The following is a 16247-nucleotide window of genomic DNA, read 5'->3' on the forward strand; positions in this document are numbered from 1 at the left end:
AGTCTCCAACTCACTTTTCTCTGGCACTGGCTCTCAGAAACAGGTGTTTTTACGGACCACAAACACGACAGGACGTGGAGCATCGTTCATTGTTTCTGGAGACATTTGCACAGAGCACTTCTTTGATGGTCTGTCGTTGGATTTATTGTTGGTTTGTTGCTGATTCATTTATCATTCATTTGTGATTGATGGATTTGTTGCTCTTTTCTGTTGTGCAGCTGCTGATGCATGTGGCTATTCTGGACAGAACAGGCACGTGTACAGTACATAGAAACAGGTTGGTGCAAAAGTACACGTGTAGAATGTTTTACGATCTGTAAAAACACAGGAAATGTGCACGTACATTCCCGTCCAAGTGGGATGTGAAATGGGGCTTCTGCTGTTGATCGTTTTTATGTCTACTTGTACATGCTCAAAAGGAGCGTTTTCTGCTTTCTATTTATTTATTGGACTGCTTCTCTTGCAACAAATCTCCAATTTCTCTAGTTGATCCACCAAATTCATTTTTTCAGCTATGAATATATATCAATTAGACCCTCATATTAAAACTCTTTTGAGTCTTGATAATTTTCTTGGAGATTTGTCTGTCCATGAGTTCATTGAAGAAATAACGAAGGACAACGATGCTACTGATACTCTGAAGGATCGAACTGCCCCAATCAACAACACTAACAATAATCAAGTCATTTTTGATCCAAAGCCTTTTATTAGAACTTTTGAATCGACGTTAAAGGAATTGAAGCAGGTTAATAATACGGTCAGTCACCAGAAACTATTACTTGAAGATGATGTTTCAAACTTTGAATTAAACCACTCTTATAACATTATCACTTTGAACACCCAAGTTCAGTCTTTGAACTTGAAATTTAATTCTTTAGACGAAAAAATTCTTAATGTTTCCAAATTAATCAACCCTTTAGGTGAAAAATTAACCAAAATCACAAATCTTCAAAAGAGAAATGTGGAAACCATTTTTATTTTGAAATGCTATGATGAATTTTATAAGCTTGGCTTTTCAAATGATTTAAACAAACTATTATCTTCTCATATTCATCAAGATCATGAAATTCTAGCCAACTATCTATCAAAGCTATCAAATTTAAGTGAAAAAATACAAACTCAAGATATTCCTAAAACAATTTTTACTCACGAAATAATTCAATCTTTTGCCAAAAATTTTGAATCAAACTTATTAAATGATTTTAACCAGGCTTATCTTCAAAATAATTCAACTAAAATGAAACAATCTGTTGACTTATTAACTGGCTTTAATGTTCATTCTGACATTGTTTCCATTTTTATTGATAACCATCAATTTTTCAAATTTCTCTCTGAAAATCCTTTTCAAATTGATGAAAACAATCAGTTTTGGTCAAATCTATCTGACTGTAATTTGCAACAGGTCTTCTATAATTCAGACTTCAAATCATTTCTCAACAACATTAAACTGCGATTAATTGATCTGGAACTTATCAATATTCTTATGACATACAAAAATACTCCAAAAATTATTTTTTTAAAAGTTTTTGAACTCTTTATTAAATATTTATACAATAAAATCATAATTCCTAGCATTTCCATGTTATTAGATTATTCCAAAACTTTGAGCAATCTTAGTTTTGTTCGTTTATTACACTCATCCTTCTTATTACTAAATGATTTTACTAAAAATTTGAAAAAGTTTTTTCAATCATCACAACTCAACATAGACCAAACCTCTAAAAAATTTGATGATCTTGATTTGCCAATTGAATTCAATGAAAAAAATTCACAACCAATCAACAAAATATTAACTAATAACACCTTCCTTCAAATATACGAAGACCTAAGTAATTTACTAGATCAACTAGCTCAGGATTGCTTTTCTGAATACATAAATAACAAAAATGACAAATATTTTGATTTAGAAAAAAAATCTTTAGAAGATATAATTTTAAATACAACTCTACCATTTGAAATCAAAAATGAAAAGGCTATTAAAGAAAAAAATTTGATGTCCAGAATTAATAATGCAGATTCAATTAAATCTCTAAATGATTCAAATTCCATCTCTATAAACAATTTTTCTAATACAAATATTTTACCAAAAAGCAAAGGTAGCTTAAGAATTGAAAACAATAAATTAGTTCAATTAAGGCAATTTATGAAGTCAAAACTTGAAAGGTCAAATTCCTTATCAAGTAAAATTTCATTAATCAATGAAAAAGTCTTGATTTCACAAAAATCTTCAACTAATTTAAATAGTTTTTATCACAACAATTTAACCAAATCCGAAAAAAATGCTATTCCATCCAACTATGCTGCTAACGTTGATGACTGCTTCTCCGACATCAGTTTTGAAGCTGTTGATAGAGTTTTAAAAAGCTCTGTGGAGTCAATATCCAGAATCCTTGAATTAAAGCCCAATAAAATCCCCGATTATTTATTAGAAGTTGTTCAAATTTTGATTTATGGTATTGGAACAAATTACTTGGATTTTGGCTTTGAAGTCTCTTACCATAAGTTGATTCACTTAGATTATAAAAATTCTTCTGTTAAAACTATTGATTTATACTACTTATTTATTATCAATAGGGCCATCGAGTTATTGAATTGCTTAACAAATTTCATTAGTATGTTTATAGTTCCATTGGTGAATAATTCATTTGATATCAAAAAGAGGATTATTAATTTGGTTAATGGTTATTTAACTTCTTGTGAGATTTCTCTTAATTTAATTGTCAAAGGAACCGTGGACATCATCAATCATAAAATTCTGTTAATGCTCAATAAACAAAAGAAAAAAGACTTTTTGATAAAGCAGGGAAAGTTCAACAATTTACTACCATCCTCTTTCCAATCCACCACTAACTCTATCTATGGAAGCATGAATAACAACGTTCAAGATCAGTTTTTTAACCTGAAAGGGATGGAAGTAAAAGAAGAAAAAGACACAGAAACATGCGAGGAGGTTTCTTTTTTTCTTAATGATATTTATTTTAATCAAATATTAAAACATAACCTTTTTACAAATAGTGCTTCTGAGGGAGACTCGATTAAGGATAAGAACTTGGAAAACTTTTTAACAGAAGTTGGTTTATCCCTATTAAGTTTATTGTTGCTTCATTTTAAAAAGTTTCAAGTTAATTCAGTTGGCGGTTTGGTACTAACTAAAGATATTATAAGATATCAATCTGTGATTGATAGCTGGAGTATTGAATCACTATCCGACAAGTTTTCAATTTTGAGAGATATTGCCAATCTTTTTACTGTTCAATCGGAATACATCCACAGTTTAATAAAGGAAAGCCAAAAATTAATGAACATAAATATTTCATTGCTACTTCAATTTATTTCCAAGAGATCTGATTATGATAATAATATGTTAAATAAAATTATTCAATAGTATTATTTCTAGTGTGGCTAATATTTAATGGAATGCTAGTAAAACAAATTATATTGCACCATACAGCAATAATTCCTGTCAACTGTTGGCGCAGTGAAGCAGTCTAATAGTATCTTTTTTTGAATTCCCAAGTTAACATTCAGAGAATATATTATTGGATTACTATATACAGTGAAGAACCAGGATAATTCTTTTTATTGACTACAAATATAATGTATAATCTTTTCAGAACACTCTTTCTGATTTCTTTCTCTGTATGCGCTGTTACGCTGGAAATATATCCTTCAGTGAAGGAGGTGCTATGAATGATTGGGATTGCCATTGTTGATTATCGTTTGGAGTACAACTCAGCACCTATACACAATATACTCACTGTATTCTTACTTATTGTGTATTCAATACAAAATCAATAAACATAACACTACTCAAAGATAATGTTTGATGCATCACTGTAGAAGTATTTCCAATGTGGTTTTTCTTTAATAGAATTAAATCTAGAATACAAACTAGCGACAAAAATGTAATAGATATTGAAACTCTGAAATTAAAAAAGAATGAAAAAATAAATGGAAAATCAAAATAAATCAAAGACAAAGAAAAGCTAAACAAAACAATGCCCAGAGAATGGATAATAAAATAAAAAGAAACCATAATCAATGAAAAATCTAATGAATATAAAGTATATCAATTATTTTAAACCTAAAAATTAAAACAATTCAGAGTGAATATAAAAAAATGGGTTAAGAAAATAAATATAAAGAAAAAAACTGACCACCAAATTAATAAAACAAAAGCTAAAAAAAACAATTAAACAATATAATATTAAAAAGAACTTTCTAAAATTAATAAACAAATCCTAAACTTTGAGCAAAAAAACAGTAAAACAGAGCTTGATTTACTTTCTGACCAAGTAATACCAACCATCAATATCCTCTCCACATTTACCTGCTGGTCTATCAATGTGCTCATCGTCTTGAGAATTATTATTATTCTCTTCATCTGTTTTCGAATTAAAAGTATTATTGTAATTATTTTTATCATTCAAAAGATTTTTATGGAAATTATTTTTTTTAGAATTTTTCCTTTTTAGCCAGAAATGATTGGACATACTACCACCATCGGCCCGATACTTTGGATTAATTTCCAACATTGGTAATAAAAAACTGCAAATTGAAGAACATTCATCAAAAGGAATCTGGTACTTTTCACTTAACACTTCTCGAAGTGGCCAATATTTTAATCTAAGAATTCGTCTTAATCCAGTATAACCTTGGTTGAAATAATGTTTTGCATAGACCGAATATTTTATCATTTCTAAAGGAAAAACAAAAGGTCCAAAATTATTATTCCTTGTATCATAATAATCTTCATCTTTTGGGTATTCAATAAGTTTAAAATTTATATTCTGTAAAGGATTCTTCACATCATGGCGTCCCTTTTGTTTGAGACTCAATTTATAGGCTTTTAAAAAAGACTTTTGTTCTTGGTATCTACTCACAATTGATTTAAACTCATCTAAATTCTTTTGAAATAAACTTTCATCAAGCAATAGCTCAATGATCTGAGCTAAATGATCTTCATCTTTCGAATATCTAGATGAATCTCTAGGTTCAAATAAATAATCACCTGTGATCAATTCAAAAATTAAACAACCAATTGACCATATATCAGCAGAACACCCCCAATTTTTACAGCCAACAATAATTTCAGGGGCCCTGTATTGTCTTGTTTGAATATCGTCGCTAAAATGACAATCAGTGTAACATGCATTTCCCAAATCAGCAATTTTCACTGAAATATATTGATCTAATTCTTCAAATTCGTCAACAATAACATCTTGAGCAATATCTTGAATTGTTGACTTTTTGGAATCATTATCAGAATCTGCACCGTTGTAAATATTTGTGTTGATTTTATTGAGAAATATTTTTGATAATTGATCTGTCAATTGTTCTTTTGAATCTGTTTCGGTGGTTTGAGAGGTGGATCTTATATTATTGCCCATTGAGAGACATGCCAAATTTGAATAACTGCTGACTCTTCTACTATCGACCTGCAATTTGTTAAGTGGAGAGTTTATAAAAGAAAGAGAGTTTATCAGAGAATTTCCGCTTTCGTTGGCCAAATTTCCAAAACTATTTACAGAATCAGTATTGACGGAATTGCTTTGACAGAAAAATTGATGTGAAGCGGAATCACCAACCAAACCATGGGCAAAAGCATTATTTTTCAAACAACAATTGGCGTATGAATTTTGTCTTAAAAGGGGTGATGGTAAAGGTTTTGAAGTTTTAACAGGGTTCCGATAGAATGATTTTCGAGAACGGTGCAATTTGGGAGAATAGGTTTTAGTGTCTGCTAGTTCAATAAGCTCATTTGCATTTGTGGTTTTATTTGAAGAAACAAATGATGTATTTGATAAAGAATTTCGGCGAAGCTGATTGATATTCGGAGATGATTTCAATCCAGCAATAATTGAGCCCTTTTGTTTTAATAAATCTTCTTCAGATAGTTTCTTGTAATAACTTTTTTCGAATTTATTTAAACGGTCTTCTTCGTTCATTAAAAAAATCAATTGATCAACATTTGTAATTTCCAATAATATGTTTTCTGGTTTAATGTCGGTATGAATCAAACCACATTCATGATGCAAATAATCGATAGCCAACAACAACTGTTTTGTAATTTTCTTGACAATGGGCAAAGGTAAACCTCCATAGCAATTTTTAAATAGCTTCTTTAGGTTATCAATGTTCATTGTAATAACTTCAGGGGGGACATCATCATCTAGTAAATTTGAATTACTTTTCAAAGAAGTTTGTGTATTGCAAGAGGCCGCACTGGTGGAAAGATTTGAATAATTTGATGTATTTTCAATTTGATAATTTTCTTTTTTGAAGTTTTTATAATCTTGGGCTGTAGTGGTATTGTTTTTTTGTTTTTGGTCTAATTTATTTGATGAATTTACTATTATTTCAGATAATTTTGCTTTATATTTAGAATTCAATTTTTTAAACTTTTGAATCAAAGATAACATATTCTCGCCCAAAACTTCAAATACCATACAAATGTGATCACCATTGGGACCGTTAATGACAAAATAATCCAATAATTCAATAACATGTTTTTTTCCAGGATGATTTTTATTTCCAGACTTTGCTTTCCGCAAAATCTTAATTTCATCTAGTGCAGCAATTCTATAGTTTTCAGAAGATTTGACGACCTTTATTGCAACGTGATGAAATTTCTCAGAGTCATAAGCTAACCAAACAGTTGAAAAATGTCCCCAACCAAGTTTTCTTAAAATTGTATACTGACCAGACGAGCCGTATTTGTCGCCAATTTTGATGGGATGATAACCTCCAGGACAATAATCCGAAACATCTTCCTCGTTTCTTTCATCATATTCATCTTCAACCTGATCAATGCCATCATCCATTTCATCCAGATCATTCATTTCATCCAAATCATTTAAGTCATTTATATCTTGCAAAATGATTTTATCATTTGGTTCATTTATATTGGAACCAAAATCAACTGAATCTTCTATGCTGTTTAAATGATCTTTATTCAGCAGCTTTGTGGAAGGGGTGGAATTTTTATTGTTTTGTTTTTTGTTGGAATTATCAGTTTCAATGATTGATAGTGAATCAGACTCGTCTTCCTCATTTATAACATCAAACTTTTCTTCAAGATTATTATGAGATAAAGAAGTCATAACTGGATCGTCAGAGGAGACAGTTGTCTGATTTTTGTGCTTTTGGATTTTGTTATTATTGTTGTTATCAAAAGCTTTTTCAGAAAGTGATAGATTGTCTTCAGTATTGTCGTCAATATTTTTAAAGTTTGTAATATTCTTTTTAGGTTTTTCTAGCTTGAGGTTCTTTATCTTGAACTTCTGATTTTCTTGATTATCTAAGTTGATGGTATTTTGGTCGGAATTATTGTTTTTATTAGATTCTTTAATTGGTTCTTTGTTTGCGGTTGTGGCACCAATTGTTCGAGCAATGTAGTTAAAAATGTTATAGGGGGAAGAATGGGAGGTGTCATTTGTGTCTTTTTTGAATTTTTGTTTTGAGTTGGGAGGATCAGATGGAGTTAGCGATGAAGACGATAGAGCTGATGAAGAAATATCGTTGTTGGAAGGGTCTGAAGGCTCAGAATCAGGCTGTTTAAAAAGAAGCATGTTGAAAGAAGGAGGAAAGAAGAAAAAGAGGATTCACAAGGGAAAATGAAGCAGTATGAACATGAAAACTAAAGAATAGAAGAAAGGGAGAGAAGTATGGATATAGAAGTAGAAGATAAAGCAATGATAGAAAAGAGAACAATAAAACAGGTTGATCCTTTTCTATCTTGAGCAGTGCGTCTGAGCTGGAGGAAGCCGCAACGGAGGGAGGACGAGAAAGCGCACCTCTGGGAGTGGGATAGCGGCGCAGGGAGTTACAAAAAGCGGCAACGCGAGCAACGCGCAACACCTGCAGAATCGAGACTGGGTGTGGGCTACCGCTGGGGGAAGAGCACGTCAGACACGGGTCAAACAGCGGGACGGGCGAGGACGCATCTGGACGCAGATAAGAGTCCTAGATCAAGCCACAGAGCGAGCCACAGAGCCACAGATCAAAAGAGAAGTAAAATGAAGTCACTCATAATTCATAAACCGTAAAAAGATGCAAGACACAAAAATGATGAAAAGAGAAGAGAAGAGAGGAAAAGAAGAAAGAAAAAAAAGAAAAAAAAGACGAAATGAAGACATGAAAACAAAATAAACACAAGGTAAAAGCGTAGAGTAAATAGCAACAGAAAGCTGTCAAAGCAGCAATTGAGTCCAGGAGTATAAACCAAAATCAATTAAAGCTCTGAAACTTATAAGTATTCAACCGACTGTTTTCTTAATTGATTTAATTTCCTTCTTCTAGCATTGATAAACCAGTTGCTTAATTGCTGGTGGGTTAAGCCTGTATAGTTCAATAATTCGAATTTTTCTTTTGAATTGGGGTAAGGGTTGCTCAAGTTATTATTCAACCACGTTAGCAAAATCTCAGTTGTTTTTTTGGGTAAGTTACTTCTCTTTCTCCTTTGAAGCCTTGAGGAAGACAAAGACGATTCCTTGCTTATTTTGTTGGCATTTGAAACTTTTTTTGTTTTGCCATTATTGGAAACGGGAATTGAGTCGGAAGCGATTTTGGAAATATTTGTAGAGTTTGGAAAGATGGAGGAATTGATTGAAGATAGAGACAAAGAAGTTAGAGTGTGAATGGCTTGAGCATCGGATAAATAAGAGGGCAAAGATGGTTGATATAAATCGTATTGGGGGTAATTATTTTTATAATCGTAGGGAAGAAAAGTTTGATTGTAATAGCTGGCATGGTTGTAATGGTAGTTACAATGGTAATTGTTGTAGCAGTTTTTACTTTTGTTTTCGCTGTTGTTTTCGCTGTTGTTTTCGCTTTTGTCTGCAGACATATCTTCTTTGTTATCAATCAGAAGATTGTTGCTATTTTGAGTATTGTTAATATCAACAGATTGATTTAATGAGTAGTTACTGAGAGAACAAGGAGAGGAGCTTCTGTTTGAAAACAATGGAGACGAAGGCAATGGAGTGGGAAGAGAAAATTGGTCAGATGCATTAGAATCGTCGGCAGAGACAAGATTATTGTTCTGGTCAGAAATTTTCAAAATTTCATTTATAGATGGTAGTTTGATGTTTGCGATTTTTGTTTGCTTTAGTGGTTTGACATATAAGTTGAAGTCCTGTTGGTAGTGGTACTTTGGAGTTGAGGTCAATTCAGGTAGGGATGCCATCATTTTGAAGAAATAAGAAGAAAAGCGGAGTGCAGTAGGGTAGTACAATAAAGAAAAAAGGTATAATATAGTAATGGAATATTTGCTAAAAAATTAAGATTGAAACCTTATTGGATGAGCTGTAACAGAATAACACCCGAAAAAGAATAGTGGATATCGAATTAGAAAGTTGAAGAAAAGTAATTTGAAGGAATCGATCAGAGTTTATATATTTCAAGAAAAACCCAAAGAACAGATGGAGAAAATGATAAAAGGAAAGCAAATTCCAGGACGCTGGCAAAGAGCCAGAAAATAAAGAGTATGCAGTGCAAAGGAACCTTCTTGAAAAGGGAAACCTAAACGAGCAAAATCCTGGGGATGAAAAACCAAAGAGATTGCTATGCGTTATTAATAACTCAAACTGAAATAACAACAAACACCAGCCAGGTCGAGGCAGTAAATAAAGAGCACTCTTGCAAATTGTTGAGGCTCTGCGAAAAGTTGTGTCAATTCTTAAGTCAAAAACCCCCTGAGAGAGCTGCAGTGAGAAGCAGTGTGGCACTGCGTGGGACCTCAGGGACTATTCCGGCTTTTCAGCACTCTCCAGCACCTGGCCCAATTCCACTGCAAAACAGGTGGGTTTCCCGAAGTGTGTCACTTGTAGCTCTGCTTTGTTGTGTTGTTTTGACACAACCAAGAAACAGGCCAGCTATGTGTCGTCATCTCTCCTGGACCCATGCACTGCAACCCAGGCGCTGGGCAAGGAAAAACCCGGATGGCACGGCACTCGCAGCTCATGCGCGGCAGACAGCAGCCTGAAACAGCGCTGTGGAAAGTCTGTTATTATGGTTTTTCGCGAAGAGATGGATCTCAGCCTGATTTCCACAGCTTTCCGCTGATTTCCATGGAATCCGCTCACTGAATGCTGCTCTTATCCATGGTGTTTGTTTGTTTTTCCAGGGATAACGCTTTCTGTAATTCCGCAAGTCATCAAACGCATCAGCCCAGCCAATCAGTCACTTTCTTTTTGTTGTTTTTGGCCAGGCCAAGAACATAAATCTGCTGATTTCATTTTTTCCATTTTTTTCAGTTGTTTCTGATTTGTTTTCAACTTGTTTTCAACTTGTTTTCAACTTGTTCAATTTCCACAATCTGAAATTCCTATCTCCAAAAAATAGTGATCACTATTTATTCACCGACATCCGACGTCGCTTTTGGTGAATCAAGCATTTTCCTCTGCTATCTTCTCCTTCTTTTCCCTGTTTCTATTGTTTCAACAATCTTTTTTCCATTTGGCGCGCTGTGGTTGGCCAGCTGCTCCAAGCCAGAGTTTGCTTCCATCATTTCCACATACACAGTGCGTGTTCACGCATTCTTGTCTCACCACGTCGCCTTTCTGCACGCTGCTATTACAAAGCGGCTTTCCCAAAAAGAGACATCCGCTGCTCACTTATCGCAAGCGCGCCTTCTCACGCACCAGCCAAACCCTATTAAAGCCGAATGCAAACAAATCAGCTCTGATGTTCGGCACATGATTGCATCCAGGAATGAACATGCATGCACATTCACAATCCCATACAACAAATACTATTATATTTACAATCTTAAACTAATCTCACAATCTCCCTTATTTATCCAAAATAACTTTTGTGATGTACTGTGCGTTTCACTCTGATGCTCGTGTGGGAGAGGATTATGGATTATAAATACTTATCTAATGCTTAGACACTGTTCAAACTTGCCTATTGAAGCGAAGAGACAAATACTGGATGATTAATCATTGGCAAAGGTCTGGACCTGGTACGGACCTGGTCTGGTCTTTTGGCGAGCTGTTTCTGATCCACAGCTATTCTTTTCCTCTAACATTATCTGTAGGTTTTGACAATTTGTTTGCTGTGTTCTTTCTACTTCAATGCTATGATAAATTCAACTCCCAATTCCAAAACTTTATTGTGGGTGCTTTTGCAACTTGACTATTTTTCTGAAACAGGATATAACTTTGACACAGATAAAACAATTTCATCAAAAGATTAATATATATCATTAATATCATTAATATTGTACATTTTATTATTCAATTTTAAATTGTTGAAAAATCTCACAAATTTATATGGTGTTTCAATCAGGTTCCTACTCTATTGTTTCTTGATAAAATAAATAATGCTGTGTTAATATATATATATACTTGACACTAAATATGACTTTTGTAAAGCAAATCAATATTTTAGTTAATCAGAATTAATTAAAATTAATATCAAAATTAAAACTAAAACTAAAACCAAAATTAATTCTCAATCTCTCCTTTTTTTTCAACCCAATCTTGAAATGATCCAATATAATTTCCTCTTTTTTTGTATCCAAATGTGCCTGCAAGTTCCTCAGCTGTTGTTGATCTTACTCCTGCATGACAATAAAAAATCAACTCTCTATCAATTCCTGGCTTTTCAAACCCAAATATTTCTTCAAACTTTTCTTCATCCAAATCTAATGCTCCTGGTGTTGTCTTCAAAGGAAGGTTAATCGACTTAGGTATATGTCCTGAGTTATATTCCTCTGGCTCCCTTACATCAATCAAAACTGCTGAACTTGCACTTTCATCCATACCTTCAATCACCTTTTTTATATCTTCAAACTTATAATTTTTTGCCTCGTAGGTTTTACTAATACAACTATTCTCACCTGGGGTTTCTTCAGGATTATTTGAATAAAATCTTAAATTGGAATGTCTGCTATGCCCATTAATTCTAACATATCTGTTGTATCCATTATATCCAATATGTATATTGTTTACTCTACTTTGATTCAAAAAAGAAATTCCTCTAAAACATATTATTGGCTGAACAAAAACTCTTTGTATCCCCTTTCCAATTGGTATCTTACTCATTACCATTTTGCAGTTCGCCATTTTCTATCTCACCCTTTATCAATTGATTTCTTATTTGTACTTTTTTTTAATTTTATTTATTTATTTTTTTATCGATCAACTGATATTTATTTACGCAGGCAAACTGCTCGGTTTTTCTTCCAACTTTTACAACCCAATCATTTTTAGCTCAATTACCCAGAAACAAACCCTAAAAATCCTTTCTTGAGCTTTTGTTGTAACACCAGAATAAAGTTCCATTCCTACAAGGAATGCCTTGTATCTTCCTGTGACCTCTCTCTTGATTTAACTATCATTACAACTCAAAATTAAACATTCATCTCTCTCTTCTACAGTAAATTTCCCATCCAAAAAAATAGATATATCACATAAATTTAATCGTATATAACTATTTAATCAATATTTCTTCTTTATTTTCGGCTTTTATCACTTTTTTTAATCTCTCTCTTCGACCCTTTGACTAACTCCAAATGACCAATTCTGCTTGCAATAAGTTTTTCTGTTGAGCTTATAATATTACCATACTTTTGAAATGTACCTAGATTTTTGGTAGTTTTGAGCTTACTGGTTTTTTTTGGTTTGATGATTTTTGGTGCTGCTTTTCTAGGGTTTTTTCTGGTACAAACACAATCAAAAAAGGAAAAAAATAAAAAAAAATAATTACATTATTAGCAATGAACCGAAAATAACTCAAGAAAAAAAAGATCTAAAACAATCTAAAAACATTCAAACCACATTATCGAATAAAACTTACTGTTTTTTAGTTATTCTTTTTAAAGGTTTATCCTTTAACTTCAAGTTTCCTTGAGCCATCTTATATTTTTGACTAGTTGTAAATTCGTTAATATGATATGATAGATATTCTTCATATCAAACCAACTGTTTTTTCAGTTTATTTTTCCTGTTTTTTTTTGCTGGATGAAAAGGGAACTAAGATAAATACTTTTTCACTCCTGCAAACTCTCACATGCAAACAATCAACAGTAGTGACACCATTCAACGGCTCAGTTGTACAGATATACACGTGCATTCATGCATTCTTTTTATTGTTTGTCTTAATTTCTGCGCGTGCACTTTTACACAGACCCATTGTTGTATAACACACACGTGTACTTTCCGTCCAGCATTGTGCAGCATCATCCAGCATCATCCAAGCAGCTTCAAAACACCAGTCAACAAACAAATTCATGAATCAATAATTGAATAAACAAATAATCCAACATATAATCTAACATATAATCTAACATATAATCTAACATATAAATACTTTGGGTATTTATTTATATATACCATAAAATCTTCTCAAAATGTGTCAAAAATTTGAAAAAAAAGTATAAGGTGCAATGAAACAAATTGATGTTACAATCCTTATATAATAGAATCTTGAATATTATATATCTTAATGAGTTTTTCCCAACTTTCATAGTCTAGTCTGAAAACGATATGATTCACTTGATCATTTTCATACAACTTTTTCTCCGATCTGTACCTTGAATCCTGGTTGTCTAACTTGCTCAATGGAACAACTTCTTCAACTGTAGGGAAACCGCTATCATTATTAAAATTAATTCTGATTTTATTATCTTTAACTAAAAAACTCATATAAAACATATTTTCAACAGTCTTGGAAAATGATTTTGGATTAATGAAAAAATTGAAAATATTAATTTTTTTATCATTTGGATGTTCTTTCGTATATTTTTGAAAAACCTTATAACATAAATGAACTGATTTTGCAGTGTCATCTTTCTTTAAATCACTAGTATTCTTCAAATCATCCAAAGTTAACTTATCTGCTGTAATTTTCTCTCCATTTGGTAAATCATTAATCTGATGCTGTTTAAATCGTTTTTTTTTCACATTCATTGTGGTATTCAAGAAATCAATTGTTGGTGCTTTCTTTGAAAAAAAAAGACTTGCAGTACCAACCCTTAAAAAATTTATTTTATTTGTATTTCTGGAAGTTTTGGCTGGTTTTTTTTTATTATTTTCTTTTGATTTCTTGCTTGGATGGTGATCATCTAAAGATATATACTTTTTATTATTGCTGTTTTGATGAACACCATAAAAACTGTCACTACCATCATGATCATGATCATCAAAATCATTATCAAAATCACTATATTCATTAGAGATATCGCTTTGTGGGTGCAAACTAGAAAATTTTCTCTTAAAATTTATTAAAAAATCATTAACATCAATAATTTTATTGGAATGATCAACCTTTAAATTCTTTATTGAGATCTCAGCATTTTCAGTAACATTTAAAAGAACTTCTGAATCAATCGCGTGAACAACATTATTGAGAATTTTTGAATCTTTGGTTTCATGAAATAAAAACCTCAAAAGCTGATAATCCCTTTTGACAGTTTTCAATCCATTTTCACCCAACACCCTTTTTCGATGAAGCTTTGTATCCAAATTAAGCAGCCTGTATCGTTTAACCAAGTTTTTTTTTGAATCATAATTTTCATCATTACTCGATATGTCATCCAGGTCTAGCTCTTGTAGGTCATCCTTCTCCAGGGAAAGCGAAGAAGTAAGGCTGAAGTTACTGGAGTCGCTGTCTTGCCTGATTTTTGCAAAAGTTAGGTCTGAAGCACCATCAGCACCTTCAGCACTGATGTTTTTTGCAAACATTCTTGGTCAATTCTCTGCAGCGCTACCACTGCTGCTGTTCAAGTAGCTGTTGCTGCTATGGCCGGGTGACTGGAATTTGAAAGCAGCATCTCCATCAAGAATCCATCTCAAGTTCTGTTGTGCAACACTTCAAAGCCATATTCATCCACTGTTTAAAAATGAAGTCCAATATTTGTCTAATCTCAAGGATTTGGTGCTTGCTTTTTATGGCTGTTTGGGGCTCAGCTACTCATCTTTATTTATTTCCAATCTTTAACGGCTTATCATCCAGTAGCAGCCCCATTCTCTCGTCAAATGACTTCAAGTTAATTATTGCTCAAAGAAGTGGATTGTTGGATAATTATTTATCTAATGAGTTTGAAAACCCTCAATTAATTGGTGAAATGGAGGGAGTTCTGGGTTTTTTTGATATAAATGAAATAGCAGACACTAAAGGAAAGAAAAAAGGTCATCTAGTTATCGTTACTAACGATAATCTAGACTTGAAATCAAACAAACCTGTCAACTTTCAAATTGATTTTGACGATGCATTGGTTTATGAATCAATTAATGAAATATTAACTGATAATGGTAATGAAGCTAATGAAATCGACCAATTCTCAATTTTTTATAATTTCGACACCGAAGACAGTGACAACACTAATTTTGTTGACAAAGTTTTGAGTTCTGAGTTGAGTGTTTTGAACTACGACAATATTAAAATACCTAAAAAATTGCCAGTCTTGAATTTCATTGAAAAATTGCAATCTTTCAATATTAAAATTACTTTACTTTTAATCAACAATAATCTGAAAAGTGAAGAATCCTCTATTTCCAAAAATACGCCTGTTAAAACATTGAAGTCTATTGGCAATTCAAAAATATACAAGAGATCACTATTAACCTCATCTGGTTGCTTTTTGTCTGAAGAAGATTGTATTATGTCTACAAACAATTGTAATACAAATGGCATTTGCTCGTCATCTTCTAATGGTGATTGCTGGAGTTGTGTTTGTTCTGCTTCTTATAATCAGACTAAAAGATCCACCACGACATGGGCAGGTTCTGACTGTTCAAAAATTGACATTTCTATTCAATTCAACTTGTTATTTTGGTCTGCGTTTTTATTAATTGTTTTTTTAATAGGTGCTCTAAAGTTGATCTTCAAAATGAACGAACAAGAACTACCAGGTATTTTAAGTGCTGCTACAAATAGTAAATAAGTTGCTAATCATTTGATTTAAGTTTTATATAATATTAAATAATCTATGTATTTCCGAAAAAAATATAGTACTCGTAGTATATATAGACATATATTTTTGCTATATTTTTCGATTTCTGTCACCCAAAATATTGTATTAACAATGTTCAGTTAAGGTTTCCCAATTTTAATTTAAGTCTAACTGCCCAATTTTATTTTTTAAAAACCAAACTGTTTATTTTAGCTGTGAAATAACTTTTAGCTTAGTTGATAACTATACGTTATACTAGAAGTGTATTTATGATAGATCATAGACTCTTATTGGTTAATCAAATAAAATAAAATAAAATAAAAGGTTATTTCTTTGAAAAAGTATA

The 16247-nt window shown here is 32.2% G+C and overlaps 7 protein-coding genes across 7 annotated transcripts; 2 read left to right on the forward strand and 5 right to left on the reverse strand.

Moving 5' to 3' along the window:
• Positions 1–466: 466 nt before the first annotated feature.
• Positions 467–3385, forward strand: SEC10 (exocyst subunit SEC10; the record flags this gene model as incomplete). Its single annotated transcript, XM_020191253.1, has 3 exons — positions 467–2148; positions 2245–2878; positions 3041–3385. The coding sequence occupies exons 1-3, from the start codon at positions 515–517 to the stop codon at positions 3383–3385; spliced, it is 2613 nt and encodes an 870-aa protein (XP_020045840.1). The 5' UTR covers positions 467–514.
• Positions 3386–4280: 895 nt separating this feature from the next.
• ASCRUDRAFT_81862 (kinase-like protein) lies at positions 4281–6842 on the reverse strand (the record flags this gene model as incomplete). The annotated part of the gene is made up of 5 exons (XM_020194670.1): positions 4281–4384; positions 4496–4756; positions 4922–5269; positions 5399–6189; positions 6403–6842. The coding sequence occupies 5 exons, from the start codon at positions 6840–6842 to the stop codon at positions 4281–4283; spliced, it is 1944 nt and encodes a 647-aa protein (XP_020045841.1).
• Positions 6843–8248: 1406 nt separating this feature from the next.
• ASCRUDRAFT_71498 (homeobox domain-containing protein) lies at positions 8249–9190 on the reverse strand (the record flags this gene model as incomplete). Its single annotated transcript, XM_020191953.1, has 1 exon — positions 8249–9190. The coding sequence occupies one exon, from the start codon at positions 9188–9190 to the stop codon at positions 8249–8251; it is 942 nt and encodes a 313-aa protein (XP_020045842.1).
• Positions 9191–10960: 1770 nt separating this feature from the next.
• Positions 10961–12190, reverse strand: ASCRUDRAFT_76932 (rhodanese-like domain-containing protein). Its single transcript, XM_020193669.1, has one exon. It carries the CDS (start codon positions 12069–12071, stop codon positions 11451–11453), a length of 621 nt encoding a protein of 206 aa, XP_020045843.1. The 5' UTR covers positions 12072–12190; the 3' UTR covers positions 10961–11450.
• A 198-nt stretch (positions 12191–12388) lies between these two features.
• On the reverse strand, positions 12389–12968 carry ASCRUDRAFT_76933 (uncharacterized protein). Its single transcript, XM_020193670.1, has 2 exons — positions 12805–12968; positions 12389–12665 (listed from the first exon to the last, which is right to left on the reverse strand). Exons 1-2 carry the CDS (start codon positions 12861–12863, stop codon positions 12461–12463), a joined length of 264 nt encoding a protein of 87 aa, XP_020045844.1. The 5' UTR covers positions 12864–12968; the 3' UTR covers positions 12389–12460.
• NSE4 (Smc5-Smc6 complex subunit NSE4) lies at positions 12952–14711 on the reverse strand. The gene has a single exon (XM_020189227.1). It carries the CDS (start codon positions 14688–14690, stop codon positions 13419–13421), a length of 1272 nt encoding a protein of 423 aa, XP_020045845.1. The 5' UTR covers positions 14691–14711; the 3' UTR covers positions 12952–13418.
• A 185-nt stretch (positions 14712–14896) lies between these two features.
• Positions 14897–15892, forward strand: ASCRUDRAFT_9219 (DUF3844 domain-containing protein; the record flags this gene model as incomplete). Its single annotated transcript, XM_020195096.1, has 1 exon — positions 14897–15892. The coding sequence occupies one exon, from the start codon at positions 14897–14899 to the stop codon at positions 15890–15892; it is 996 nt and encodes a 331-aa protein (XP_020045846.1).
• Positions 15893–16247: the final 355 nt, after the last annotated feature.

This window comes from Ascoidea rubescens, assembly GCF_001661345.1.
Source record: "Ascoidea rubescens DSM 1968 unplaced genomic scaffold ASCRUscaffold_11, whole genome shotgun sequence".
Taxonomy (NCBI): domain Eukaryota; kingdom Fungi; phylum Ascomycota; class Saccharomycetes; order Ascoideales; family Ascoideaceae; genus Ascoidea; species Ascoidea rubescens.

Bases quoted from the DNA above. Each gene is read 5' to 3' on its own strand.
- NSE4 (XM_020189227.1), bottom strand. From the start codon at position 14,690: ATGTTTGCAAAAAACATCAGTGCTGAAGGTGCTGATGGTGCTTCAGAC.
- ASCRUDRAFT_76932 (XM_020193669.1), bottom strand. From the start codon at position 12,071: ATGGCGAACTGCAAAATGGTAATGAGTAAGATACCAATTGGAAAGGGG.
- ASCRUDRAFT_76933 (XM_020193670.1), bottom strand. From the start codon at position 12,863: ATGGCTCAAGGAAACTTGAAGTTAAAGGATAAACCTTTAAAAAGAATA. The intron at 12,666-12,804 runs GTAAGTTTTATT...TGTTTGTACCAG, and splicing joins AAAAGAATAACTAAAAAACA to AAAAAACCCTAGAAAAGCAG.